The 14,119-nt window shown below is 43.6% G+C and overlaps 1 protein-coding gene across 5 annotated transcripts; it reads left to right on the top strand.

Annotated features, from left to right (window-relative positions):
• Nucleotides 1-805: 805 nt before the first annotated feature.
• gata3 (GATA binding protein 3) lies at nucleotides 806-11,926 on the top strand. Of its 5 annotated transcripts, none has more exons than XM_069671680.1 (7): nucleotides 806-1,455; nucleotides 1,582-1,955; nucleotides 2,816-3,292; nucleotides 5,406-5,462; nucleotides 5,626-5,672; nucleotides 7,648-7,773; nucleotides 10,430-11,926. In XM_069671680.1, exons 2-7 carry the CDS (start codon nucleotides 1,721-1,723, stop codon nucleotides 10,718-10,720), a joined length of 1,233 nt encoding a protein of 410 aa, XP_069527781.1. In that variant the 5' UTR covers nucleotides 806-1,455; nucleotides 1,582-1,720; the 3' UTR covers nucleotides 10,721-11,926. The 5 variants fall into 5 exon arrangements, with proteins under 5 accessions (XP_069527781.1, XP_069527779.1, XP_069527782.1 ...); XM_069671678.1 differs by having other exon boundaries at nucleotides 2,816-3,349; XM_069671681.1 differs by lacking the exon at nucleotides 5,406-5,462 and having other exon boundaries at nucleotides 808-1,455.
• The last annotated feature ends 2,193 nt before the right edge of the window (nucleotides 11,927-14,119 follow it).

Below are 14,119 nucleotides of genomic sequence, written 5' to 3'. Positions count from 1 at the left end.
AGAAGTGTAAGGACAAGCCAAGTTGGGACATAAAATATCTCCCCATGGAGAACCCCCCCTTTTTCTGGGGTGCATACGCACGTGTGGCGCTGAACACACAGGGTTAATGTCTCTCTGATGTGAGGGGGAAAGGTTGCCCTTTAAATTGCTCAAATGTTAAACTTGCAAATAGAAAAAGATGAAAATCGAAGGGGGTTAAATCACTCCCTGTGCGCGCTATCGTCTTACATTTAATGCACTGTTTTGAATAAATAATGACATGGCTCATTGTTGCTTGTCTGTCTGAGTTGCTGCAAGGTTAAAGCACGGGTACTGGTAAGATAACTGACAGCCTATAAAAGCCTACATTAGGATTTCATATATATATATATATATATATATATATATATATATATATATATATATATATATATATAAGAGGCTATAAGCTCAGGCGTCCTTGCTTCACGTTGAGGAGATCTGGGCTCAGTTTTTGGATGGTGCCATTAGAATAATGTGGCTGTCACCGCGAGAGGACGCACTGTCACAATTTTAAGAGCGTGTACATGTCCCGCAACCTGCCTTTGGCCCCCGAGCAACAGGCTCTGCATGCTGCAGCTTCTCTCTGTGGCTTGGCACGGATACGTTGCAACAAAACTGCAGATTTAAACACAAAAATCGCGGTAAAATATTTCTGTTTACTTTTATTAATTGTATTTTAATTAAAAGGCTCAGAAGATTTATTAAGTAAACATTTTTTTCTGAAAATGTTTATTTGTTTTTTTCCCTTTAGCATATTTGCACTTGTGCGTGTTGGCTTCTGATGGATTTATTTGATAACTTCCTAAAAAATGAACTCTGTTTCCATGCGTAACGAGGGTGCACGTTTTATCAGGCCTATTAAAAAGAAATCTCCCCATTTTAATAACATCTTTTTTGGCAAGGTCATTGAAAAAAAATCTTGCAGCACTCACTTCTGCATCGCTCCTTGGCCCTACGTTATATTCAATTAGGGCAGGCCCCTCCCCTTAACTGATGACACTGACAGACCCTCCTTAAGTTGCGTCGCGCCACAGCTGTCTGCAAGCATTGAGCTGCCTGGCGCCATCCTGAAAGAATGCCTTCACTGTAAAAAAAGAGAGGGGAGCTAGAGAGAGAGAGTGCGAGCGAGAGAGAGAGAGAGGTAGAGCAAGGGTGAGCGAGCACGAGCCACACAGACGAGAGAGGAAAGAGAGAGAGAGAGGAGTTAATGGAGAGAGAGGCTACAACTGCGCACAAACAGAGATTTGATCAGTGAGTTTAACTTGCTGGTGCTGGTCAGAGTGCGGTGAAGCCTCCGCTGCGCTCGTGCAAATCTGCGCTCTACTTGTTGAGCTGAAACACTGAATATTTTTCAAAGAGGAAGAAGTTCAGGAACTCTACGTGGGACTGGATTCCATTTTGGACGTATTTATTTTGTTGCATTTGTAATGTGGGGTATGTTTCGTGTTTAAATATCCTTTTCTTGTCGGTTAAATTGACTTAAGAGTGCCTGTTTTAGCCGTGCTGCATGTAAGCAAAATTTAAGACAATAAGACATTAAATTCTCCTCTCTGTCTCCAGGTGATCGGAAGCACGCGCGGAACCTGTGGATTTAACAAAAATAAACGGATTTGGGACTGATTCTTTCTTATCTTGTGACTTGTACCGGTTTGCATGAACATTTGCTGAAGAAAAGCAGAGCAAAAAACAACAAAAAGCGATGGAAGTAAGTGCGGATCAGCCACGATGGATGAGCCATCATCCCGCGGTGTTGAACGAGCAGCATCCCGGCTCACATCACCCGGGCCTCGGCCACTCATACATGGACCCTTCGCAGTATCCCCTCGCTGACGATGTGGATGTACTCTTTAATATCGATGGACAGGGGAACCACGTCTCTCCGTACTATGGAAACTCAGTCCGAGCCGTCCAGAGGTACCCTCCTCCTCCACACAGTAAGTCAAACGGCCTCTTTAGGCCTTTTATTTATTTAATAATGCGCACATTATCCTGTAACCCGGCGCGTAATTTAAACCCTTCAGCAAATACTCAATTACTGTCACCGTGTTTGGAATATTTGTATAATCTGACTTTGATCCAGACCAGGTTTCGGTTTTGGCCTGACTTGACTTTGTCTGTAAAACCTGAGAGCTTTAAGTGTTGTGAAACCACGCCGTAAACACGCATGGTTTACCTCTCGTGTGTCTTTGGTTTCTGTCACGAGTGTAATTTGTTAAAACACTCAATTAAATTCAGCGTAATGTCAAAGAAGAATCTAAAAAAATAAACACGTGCGTAAAATGTGTTCTCTGGATAAATTGACTGTTAAGTTACGTGTTTAAATGAATACATGTGTTGGCACATAAGGGGATATTTTGACAGCTCTTTACCAGCATGTTAACACAATATTTATCGCTATTATAATATGCTGTTCATGCGCGCAAGTCTTTTGCCGAGTACCCATTATTGTAGCATTTAACTTCCTCAACAATCAATCACGACGTAGTTTCTTTTGACCCTTTTGACGTGTAAGTTGTTGCAATCAAGGCCTGTTTAAGGAAAAAAAGTACGGGGTAAAATTACGGACATGGAACTGTAGTTTTAGACGGCAACTTAACCCTCACAGAAAGCATTTTGGAGGCTAATTAATGAGTGTTAAACGTTAAAATCAAAATGGTTAATCTGTGCATAAATGTGTTCCATCTTTAGGCCAAAAACGCCTCTTTGTCTTTTTAATATGAAATTTATGTGTGTTTATGTTGTTGCACGCTCAGCGCAGGTCCTGATGTGTTCTTGTGTTTCTGTGCTGCCTCAGGTAGCCAGGTGTGCCGTCCCTCATTACTGCACGGCTCTCTGCCCTGGCTGGAGGGGAGCAAAGGCATCGCCCCGCACCACAGCACTTCTCCCTGGAACCTGAGCCCCTTCCCCAAGAACCCCCTGCACCACGGCTCCCCGGCCAGCCTGTCCGTCTACCCCCCAGCCTCCTCCTCCTCCCTGTCCACCGGCCACACCAGTCCGCATCTCTTCACTTTCCCCCCCACCCCACCGAAAGACGTGTCCCCGGACCCGGGCATTTCCACCCCGGGCTCCAGCAGCTCAGTGCGGCAGGAGGATAAAGAGTGCATAAAGTACCAGGTGACCCTGGCCGAGAGTATGAAACTGGAGTCAGCTCACAGCCGGAGCGTGGCATCAATCGGAGCAGGGTCATCCTCTGCCCACCACCCCATCGCCACATACCCATCCTATGTCCCCGAATACGGCCCAGGCCTCTTCCCACCAAGTAGCCTGATAGGTGGGTCATCTTCTAGTTATGGTTCCAAAACAAGACCAAAAACAAGGTCCTGTTCAGGTAGGCGTGCGCTTTATTACATTCCCTTTTGATCTAACATTATATTCCCCAGATTTGCAGCCTTAATGATCAGCCATGTTTAATCTCATATTAAAAAAAATACCCACGAGGAGCTCATTCATCCCTCACATGAAAAAGAAAGCTCTTATTTGGGGGCTAAAGGCCAAACGTGTATTCTGTAGAGACGCATCAAAACGCCTCAAAGCTCTTTCTTTCATCACCTGATGATAAAACAGAATACAAATAATAATAAGATAATAATAATAAGATTAAAACACATTAAAAAAACACATTTAAATTTATTTTAGGAAAACATTATTTGGGAGAAAGCTTCATTACATTTTAAACTTGAAAAAAAATCTTATATTCTTAGATTTTATTTGAAATTTCCCCACCAAAATAAAATCCAGATAAAAAAACGAGCCCATAGCCAAATGCTGTGATTAATTTAGGTCATTTTTTCCAGCTACCTCTACACTAACACAGAGAGAAACAGAGACAGAGGGGAAGCCAGCTCTCTGGGCTGTGTCGCCCCGTTTATATGTTTAAGATAATCCCATTACTGTCAGACCAGTGCGCGCCACAGTTGCATTGTTTACCCAGCGGTTCAGCACCGGATACTGCGTGTTCATTCACAGGGAAAAAGCGGGTGAAGCGTCGCCGTGGCAGAGAGCACGAACCTGCACGAGAGGGAGGGCAGAGAGAGAGAGAAAGAGCGAGGGAGAGATATTTTCCAAATTGTGAGGAAGAAGAGGAGGGTTGGTAATTATTTTAAAGGTTATTGCTGCGCGGCTGAAAAACGCTGCTGTAATGAGATTAATATCGGCGGCTTTTGATGGGAGTATAGAAAACAGTGGATTATCTGATGCATATCATCGGGATTATTCAGCATCATACACTAATGCAAATCAAGATTTTTAATTTGAGGATAATGTAAGATAATGTGCATTAAGAGATATGAAATTACCTTTAAACTTTAAGAGAATTAAGCTCATTTGTGCAGTATACAAAACCTGTACTGTAAAAGCATGCACTTTATCTCAAGTCGTATATTCATGCATTGGATCAGTTCTTGTTTGATTCCAGCAGCCGTAAAGAAACACTTGTCCAGGTGCTTGCATGTCTATCACATCTAAACGAGCCGGACTCACGCATTCATCTCCCTCTCTCTGTCTCTCTGTGTCTTTGTGAACAAGAAGAAGTCAGGCTGTTTTTGCAGCTATGGTTAGAAAAAAAGGGGAAGTGCGGCTGCATGAAAATGCAAAAAGGCTCTCGGCGTGAGCACAAAAGCGCTGTGTGAGAGTCTCTGCTTTCAAATAATGTGGCAGCTCACTTGTTTCAGTTTCAGGGCCCCTTTCTCTCTGCTCTATAATCAAACTGTTAGTGCGCGGCTCACCTGTCGGTGTCACTAGAGAAGTGCCAGTCAAAGCCCCTCAATCCTTTCAAAACAAAGGGACACAGCCCCTTTTAAAACTGTAACACAAACAGCCGAATTATTAATTATAATACCTTTTAATATTTAAAGGAGAAATTAGCTGATGGGAGAAAGAAAAGGCCTGTTTTATTAGAGTTTTAAAAATAATTGTCGAAAACTAAATGGCATTTTGCATAGTCAAAATAAATCAAATTCAAGGACACGTAGCTTGAAGATTTTGTGGTTTGTTTAAATAATTAAGGACCTTAACACAGTTACACCATTCACACCAACACTAACCACAGGTTTTTAAGTGTGTGTGAGTTTGTGTGCGCTATAAATAAAATAACTGCTGCAGAAGAAGTCATGCATATTTTTTGCCATTATGCATTGTTGTAATATTATGATTGTTTTGTGATGCTGTCATGATGTTAAAATGCATTTTGCATGTTTTATAAATTGCATATTTTCTGTGATTTCTAACCTTTTTTTATCCCCAGCTTATTTACATGCATTATGAATGATTTGTAATTAATAAAGGGACCAACTGACCGGGACAATGTGTCCATGTTCTGTGCGTGTGTGTATGTGTGTGTGTGCGTATGTGTGTGTGTGTGTGTGTGTGTGTGTGTGCTCTTGCAGAGGGTAGAGAGTGTGTGAACTGCGGGGCCACGTCGACTCCGCTGTGGAGGCGGGACGGTACGGGTCACTATCTGTGTAACGCCTGCGGACTCTATCACAAGATGAACGGGCAGAATCGCCCTCTCATCAAGCCCAAGCGGCGGCTGGTACGTCTCCTCCACGTTTTCTTCTCTATTGATGACATTCTCCGTCTCTCTCTCTGTTTTTTTCCCCTATCCAGGAAGAAGTAGGCCTATTAGCTGCAGGAAATTGACTCGACAAGTGCAGGTCTCTGTTTTCAGATACTACCATAGAAAAAACTGCACATTTTTTTCTCCTTAAATGCAATGACGATGCTATTTTTTATTTGCAAAAAAATGTCATTGATTCACAGAGTTCAAACAATACAGGCCTCGTTTTAAAGCTTTTATGTAGCTGTGGCTGCAGGCCTGCATTCAAAAAACGCATAATAAGCTCCATCATGTGAACATTTTAGCATTTACGATACTTTTGCAATTCAGGTGGAGCTATTTTTATTTTATTATTTCATCTCACCAGAGCTTCCCCTTTTGTCTAATTAAGAAAATAATTAAACCTTTCGAGGCAAATATGGCTGCAAAGCTCAGTCCAGTCCTGCATGCTCTGGACCTCTAATGTGAAAACCCGACTTCCCAGGAAAGGGCTGCCGGATATCTGAGTAGCGCAGATAAGTCGCTTTTAACAACACAAGCCCCGCTTCCCCAGTCAAAACACGCAGGGCTGCGGAGTCCCAGCCAGACCAGAGACACAGTCACGACGTCAGATTTGTCAGTGTAATATCTCTAATAAAAGATTATGGTCAGGTAAGGCTAACTGCAACGTAAATTTGACCTTTAACTTTTTATTTATGGAGGGAAAAGATGAGGAAAATTAAATATGGAGGCCAGAAAGTGACAAGTTATCACTTAATCGTCAAAACGTCAAATTTGACCCATTTAGCGAGAGGATTCAGCGAGGAAAAAAGCACTGGCATAATTTAAAAAAAGAAAAATGTTGAAAAAAATCTGCAAAAAATGCAACAAAAGCACAGAAGAAGAAGCCCATTATAAGCAGACATAATAAACGCGTGATATATACAGATAATAGGGTTTATTGGTTATTCACAGCACACAGCAGCAGGGGTTATTAGGCCACCACGTGTGTATAATTGGAAATCCCTCCGAGAGATAATGTAGTCCTTTACATTCGCGTGTCCTCTGCGGTCACCTGTCTATTGATTGTTTTTAGAGATTATAACATCAATGTCAAAGCCAGTGCAGCAGACAGGCAGGCAGCTAAATCCATGAGAAGACATGACTTTCACTGTGTCAGGATGAAGGAGGGTTTTTACTCTCAGCCTGCAGCGAAGCCAAAAATAACCGCAGTTTCTTTTCTTTTTTTATCATGCTTTTAATGGGCGTGCAATTATTGCCATGTGGTTCATTTCACTGCTTCATATATTTATATTTTTACACAAAAAAAGCATCTTAAAACACACAGCCTGCTCCTTTATATAAGACCACCTTTAATCGATACCAAATCTTTCTTTATGAGCACATTCAGGCCCCTTTTTCTTTCTTCCTTTCTTTCCATCTGAATTGTTTAGCGTCACGAGGTCGACATTTAAAACAAGCCACGCACTTTAAGGGGGGAAATTTAATCAGATTTAATAGCTCTCCCATTTCAAGGCACTGCTTTTATGTCTTCTGTAAATATTTATTCTGCACGAGGTATGCGCTCTATGCTGCTATTTTTAGCCTCGAGTGAAAGCAGCTTTTTTTTTGTATTTCTGTCTTTATTTATTTATTTTTAAAACTATTTTCAGCCTGAAGTGAATGCAAAGAATAATGGGTGGACATTTAGAGTGCATATACAGTAAAATAAATCATTATGACTGACATGTTTTAATGTTTTTTAATAGATTTGCACAATGCACGTGCGCAAAAATAGAGAATGTATTTAGTCTGCAATTATATTAATCGCATTTATAGAGATTTAGGAAGTTAAACGAAAGAATCCTTGTATGCAGGGCTTCTAGAAAACAACCCAAACATTAAATATATCCACACGGATATTTGAAGGACACATATTTTATTACAAACCCATATTTATTGTTAAAACGCTAAAAACTCACAGAAATTAAAGCCCTGCATCTCGGTGTTAAATCTTTCAGAATAAAAGTTCATGTCGATTGGGTTATTTCGCGGTCATGTGACCTTTTTTTTTTGTCCTTTCTGTGGTACAGTCCGCAGCCAGGCGGGCGGGGACGTCATGCGCAAACTGTCAAACGACAACGACGACGCTGTGGCGGAGAAACGCCAACGGGGACCCGGTGTGCAACGCCTGCGGCCTGTACTTTAAACTGCACAATGTAAGTAGAAAACACCTCCCTGAATATTTATTTTTACACCTGCATCTTCCTTCTCCTCACGTCCTGCTGGGCACCTTCCTCCCCCTCCTCTGAATATTTATCTGACTTGTCCCTGCAGAGAATTTCCGGGCCACGCTGATAACAAATACTGTAGAATTAATATGATTTATTGGCAGTAAGTGCGAATCTAAAATGTATAAGAGCGAAGTGAACTAAGCCCGCAGCCTGCATGGCTTTTGAATATTAAAGAAGGAAGGGGCTTAATTAAAATTCCATTAATTTCCAGGCCGATTTTTTTCCTCCCCCCTCCTCCTCCCCCTCCCTCCCTTCAGGACTCTGAGTCCCCCCTCTGACCACCAATCCAGTCTGATTCGTTTTGGGTCGCCTCACCACATCATTTCACATCCTCAATCTGAAAACCCCAGGGACTACTTTATCTCCCTCTCCTCTCTGTGGTGCACAAAGCTGTCACTTTCAATCAGACGGCCATTGTAGTTTAAACTAATAATATTAATAAAATCAGGCTACATGTCGGTGATATTTCACCTGCCTCACACTACAGATACACCTTGTTTATATATATTTATGTGTGTCTACACAAGCGTCTCTCTAACCTCTCTGAGGTACATTTCTCCCGCCTGTTTCTGTGCAAAACTAACTGAACCTGACATCATTTTTGAGTTTTATCTTTATGACTTCAAATTAAACAAAAACACAATCATCCGACTGAAAATAATGAACGCTACGTTTGCTCCAAGTTTGTTTTCGTCCTCTTGCGTCTCCATACGCCCGGGAATCGTCTGCTCTATTTGTTATTGTTCTTTACATTCAGGTTTAAACCAGTCTGCACGATGCAAAATAATAATAAAGATAATTCAGCTCCTTTGCATTGCAGCGAAAGTAACAATCCTGTTTTTAAAATGTAAGGAGTGTAAAGTGCAGATACAGGAACACTCCACTTAAGTGCAGGAACGCAGTATTTGTACCCTGTTAGAGAGTATCCTGCGAGGGCTCCCTGTTTAATCATTTTCCCATGTTACTCTTGGCACATACTCTGAGTCACTGCAGACAAGGAAAAGGGAAAAAGAATAATATTTCCTTGTCACATATTAGCATCTGAACTGACCCTGACCTTTCGGTGTAATTGGGAAGTTTATTTTGGTAAATCCAGACTTCTCTCTCGGCTTGCTCCCCTTTGAAACGAAAAATTCCACATTCTTCACGGAGACTTTAGTGCATGTGTGTCCCACAACACCTGATGGAAGCCGTCTGTTGTTCGGTTAGCGTTAGCTTCCAGAGAAGAGGCTTCTTTTTAGTAATCGGGGGGGTTTACTCACCACGTGTGAAAGATGTCTTTCTCATTTTGACACATCACACCTTTTTGTTGTTCAGGGGCTGAGGTTTCAGGTATTGTACAGGATGTGAGAGGCAGCGCTGTGTTTTCTGTGGTGGTCACTGGCTGAAAAACACTTTGGCGTGGCTTTTTGTTTGAAGTCTCGGGGGCGGGCGGCGGCCTGAGCGCAGTCCGGAGGCCCTGGGTTTCCTCTGCGAGACATCTCAGGCATCAAAGAGGCCTGACCGGGCTTTAGGTGGGCGTAGAGCTGGAAGCGAGCTAGACAAGGCAAGAGAGAGTCAGCCACATCTTAGAGAGTGAAACCACAGATCTCTGCCCTCCGCTAATCATCCAGGCCACTCGGTGAAAAACGTCTCAGACAACGAGGAAGAAATCCCTGCTCCCATTTCCCCGGGAAGAAAGATCAGGAAGCCAGTCGGCCTCATCCACCTCCCCTCGTAATCCTGCCCACAGCCCGAATTCCATCATCCAGCTCTCGTTCCCGGCTAAACCGATGCTGGAATACGGCAGCTGGGGCCATTTTGGCCAGGAGACGGCGGGGCCGAGCGGTTGAGGAGGAGGGTGGGAGAGAGAGAAAGAGAGAGAGGACTTGGCGGTCGTCGTGGCCATGTGTCTCTGTGGTCGACTGGCTCGCACATGAGCTGCCAGACACTCTCTCCATCTCTTCCTCCATCCTTCCCTTTTCTCTCTCTGTTTCTTTCTGGCATGGCCGCAGACTCAGATACAGTTCAGCTTAAAGGAATCAACAAACACACTGTTAGAAACACACACACACACATACACCCACAGTATATGTAAACAATCTTCTGTTTCGGGATGGGTCAGTCTATTACATGTCATTAGCTTGTTTTAAATGTGTTCTTAATGACGTGGTGTTACTAATTTAGCGTCCAATTAACACTTTCTTCTTTTTTTGCGTCCAATGAGCTTCCTCGAATTTCTGTGTCCCTCCCCCACGACTATAAATGCTGCCACTCACCGTCCACAGTGGAGGACATATGAGCTAGCTAGCCTTTTAGCATCCTTTGATTGCTGGAGAATTGCCGTGTTTGTTTTTAACAGCGCTACTGGCTTCGTCAAACGCCAATCAACGCCCGCAACAAGTTTCTCACTAGAGTCCCGTTTTTACGGCAAACATGTAAACATTTGAACGTTTCACAGAGACTGTTAGCTTCGTGTTTCCTGCTGAAAATGAAAATAACTGCACTCTAAAGCCTCTCCTCATGCCTGTGAACAAACCGCTGTGTGTTTCCTGCGACAAAATACTAATCTGCCATCTTTTCTGTCTCCTTTCGAGAGCAGATCAACCGACCTCTGACCATGAAGAAGGAAGGCATCCAGACCCGGAACCGGAAGATGTCCAGCAAGTCCAAGAAGAGCAAAAAGTCCCACGACAGCATGGACGACTTCTCCAAGAGCCTGATGGACAAGAGCAGCTCCTTCAGCCCGGCCGCCCTCTCCCGCCACATGTCCTCCTTCCCCCCCTTTTCGCACTCCGGCCACATGCTGACCACCCCGACACCCATGCACCCTTCCTCCAGCCTCCCGTTCGCCCCGCACCACCCCTCCAGTATGGTCACAGCTATGGGTTAGACCTGCACCGAAGCCTCGCCGTCACCACTTTAACCCCTCGGTACCTCTGCTGACCTGCTTCCACTTCCTTTAAAGACAAACCCCCCCCACCCGTTCCACCGGCGAGCTGCGGTGCCACAACGACAGCCTCCTTTGTCCTCGGTTGTATCTTATTTTTATAAAATCAAAGTGTACCTCTGCGATGTGAATGCTTTGCAGACTTGACTTTTAACTGTGGCGCACTGACCTCCGACGAGGAAGAGTTTTTTTTTCCTCCAACACGGGAGAGAAAGAACATTTTCTCCCCCCTGAACCGCCACTGCTCTCCTCCCAGCTGATCCACACGAAAAAGGACCTCCATTTCTGTACAAAAAGCCATTTTTCCACACATCACAAAAACAGACTGTAAAAAGAAACTTTGACTCTCTCCCTGAATTCCCAAACCCGCCTCTCCCTCTTCACCTCGCACCTGTGTAACAGGAACCCCCGCCCCCCCCCCCCCTCTCCCACAATCCCCCCCAAGCTCCTCCCCCTTCTTCTTCTTCTTCTTCTTCGAGGAGAGACAGACGTTGAATATATTTGTACAAATTGTATGAAATACAGTACATTTAATGAAGACTTTTTAATTAAGTAAGAAGAAAAAAAAAGGAAAACATGCCCCGGGCAGCTAACGACGAGAAGGGTACGAGTCGCGGCAGGTGGAGTGGACGCCTTTGGAGGAAGAGAAAAAAGGGAGGAGGAAGAGGAGGAGAGAAAAGAGGAGAGACTCTTAGAGAAAGGGCAGGCCTCTGTTTTCGCCTGCGTGAATTGCGTTGCATTAAGTTTGCAGAGAGTCGGCGGCTCCGGCCGCTCCGTCTCTCTCTTTTGTTTTTATTTTTTTTTTGGATGTGCTATAGGTCTCGGGCAATTGGTTTGTGTTGCACCTACACACACACGCACATACACACACATGCACGCACACACACACACCTGAAAGACTTTCTTCCTGCCCACAGATTATATGCATTGTGAAAAAAGTTCCTGTATTTGTTATTTGTATGTATAAATCAGAGTACCAAAAATACGAAATAAACAAAGATGTAGAATTATTTCTTTATGTTATGCAGACTGAATGGTTGTAAAAATTTAATAATAATCACTAGTGTAAAATATGACTGCTTTTTTGTTTCGTAATTTTTTTTCCCTCTTTGAAAATAATAAACTAGTTTAATCTCTGTTGACATGTTAGCGCTGTCGTCCTGAGCCATCTTTTCTGTCCGCACCATCTCTCCCCCTGCACACACAACCAGCGACACGTTTTTTACCCAGCGTTCACAGGCGCGGCTCTTACAGGTCAGTCGAGCGCAAAACAGGAAGAGCAGAAATAAACAGAGGCGATGTAGGAACAAATCAAACGGCAGGGTCAGAAGGGCAGCGTGGGCTGAAGGGGCTTTTTGTCTCATCCTACAGATGCATAAATACACACCGAGCAACACGCAGCAGCGCACACACGTCAATTCATTCAGAGAGGAGGACTCATCAGGATGTAGTGTCATTGTAGGTGTTTCCCTCTGACTGCAGATCTCTTTGTACACTTTTTATGCCCCTAATATCAGTAAAATCAACGCTGAAACTAATAAAGCAAAAGGATGTGCAGTCATATCTGTCCATTCTCGACCTTAAAAATGAACAAATAATCTCATAAAACACATTCATATGTGCAACCACGACTGCTGGGACATCATTATAGTGTTCAGCAGGGGAAATAAGAGCAGCTATGTTGGTTTTATGAAAACTTTTTGAAAGTTTTTGTTGTAAACTGACAGATATCAGGATTTCCGTGGCAGTATCTGAGAAAAAGCCCACAGATGAAATACTTCTGCTTTCTAACACCACAAACAAACTACATGACCACATCGCACAACGCAGCAGTCTGCACCTGACATGTAGCTGGGGGGGGGGCAACCAGAGGAATACCTCAGTTAGCTTTGTTTTCACAGATAACACACTGCTGTTATTGTGATGTAGAGCCGAAGAAACAAACTCGCCTTATTAGAATTAGAAGTGGCATTTTGACCACATTCATATGAAGCCCCAAATCTGATACTAATGTCACGCACTTCCGAAGCACAAAACAGACGGTTGTTTGACTTTGAAACAGATCCGTCCCAACACTCTCTTTCTCCTCCTCATTATTATATGAATGCAAGCAAAATGCAGTTGGCGTCTTCCGCACATTACTTTCCAAAGTGCACACACACGTCTTCTCTCAGTTTAGTTTATTTGCATGTTTTTTTTTACATCTGCGTGTACGAAGGTTCATGACCTTTTTAGCTCTGTAACACCTTTCATACAGGGAAGTTTACAGTCCTTCACAGGTGACTGACATAACTGTCAGAATTAGAAACAGAAGCATAAACGCTCCCTTCTTAGAGTTGCCTCTGTGCTAGAAGAAACACATAAGCATTGCAGATTATAAGCAAGTAGAAGATAAGTAATAAAATACTTGAAAACAGACAGCCCGGTTCAGACGTAGTGGGCCTTTCTGTGTGGAGTTTGCATGCTCTCCCCGTGCATGCGTGGGTTCCCTCCGGGTATTCCGGCTTCCTCCCACAGTCCAAAGACATGCTCGTTAGGCTCATTGGTGACTCTAAAATGGCCCGTAGGTGTGAGTGTGAGCGTTAAAGGTTTCTATATGTCAGCACTGTGATTGACTGGGGATCAATCCAGGGTGTAACCTGAACAGGATAAGCAGGATAGATGATGGATGGATGTATTCATTTGTACATTATACAACAAGACTGAAAAATGTAAGAATTTACAGGAGCAATATATACGCTCGTTTCCAAAGTGGTCTTGGCAGGCCATAAATAATTGTGATCTGCAGCACATGTGATTCACTGGTGGTAAAACAGGAATTTAACGCGGACTGAGAAAGGAGAGATCCTCCACCATAAAGGCCCAAACACCACCACTGCACACGCTGCACCAAAATACGCAGCTGCAGAACCGGCCTCTTCGCCCACCTGAAGACCCACAAGGACCAAGAAGTCACACTCGACCCCGAGTGGCCGCTAAAGGTACAAAATCCAAACTAAAACAAAGGCAGTTAGCCTGTAATGCTAACGCTGGAACAGAGGGATTCATACGGTAACATCCAGGTGAATACAAGCTGCAAACATCAAGACATCTAACCTGGGAGGAGGATGCTATAGGTTTCATCAGTCCTGTTTAGACGTTCCTTTCTTATGCAACTCACGCTATTGAAATGTTGCCTGCAAACGCCACATTACGCACTCATCTTCCTGCATCTAAATCACGCGGACTGTTGGAAAAACAACATTTCCAATATCGGAATATATTTGCACAAGTGGACGGCCAAATCCGGCGGCTGCAGCCCTCTCATGCCTCCCTGCAGAAAAAGGCCAAACAGGAGTCAGG

This window comes from Semicossyphus pulcher, unplaced genomic scaffold (genome assembly GCF_022749685.1).
Source record: "Semicossyphus pulcher isolate SPU_LCO1_2020_fin unplaced genomic scaffold, fSemPul1.0.p SCAF_20, whole genome shotgun sequence".
Lineage (NCBI taxonomy): Eukaryota > Metazoa > Chordata > Actinopteri > Labriformes > Labridae > Semicossyphus > Semicossyphus pulcher.
The sequence above is the reverse complement of the archived record's forward strand: the minus strand, read 5'-3'. Positions and strand labels throughout refer to the sequence as shown.

What these genes read in the sequence shown, in the direction of transcription:
- gata3 (XM_069671677.1), top strand. Translation starts at nt 1,721, where the DNA reads ATGGAAGTAAGTGCGGATCAGCCACGATGGATGAGCCATCATCCCGCG. An exon ending in GTACCCTCCTCCTCCACACA is followed by an intron (nt 1,956 to 2,815) that starts GTAAGTCAAACG and finishes GTGCTGCCTCAG; the next exon opens with GTAGCCAGGTGTGCCGTCCC. An exon ending in TGTACTTTAAACTGCACAAT is followed by an intron (nt 7,774 to 10,429) that starts GTAAGTAGAAAA and finishes TTTCGAGAGCAG; the next exon opens with ATCAACCGACCTCTGACCAT.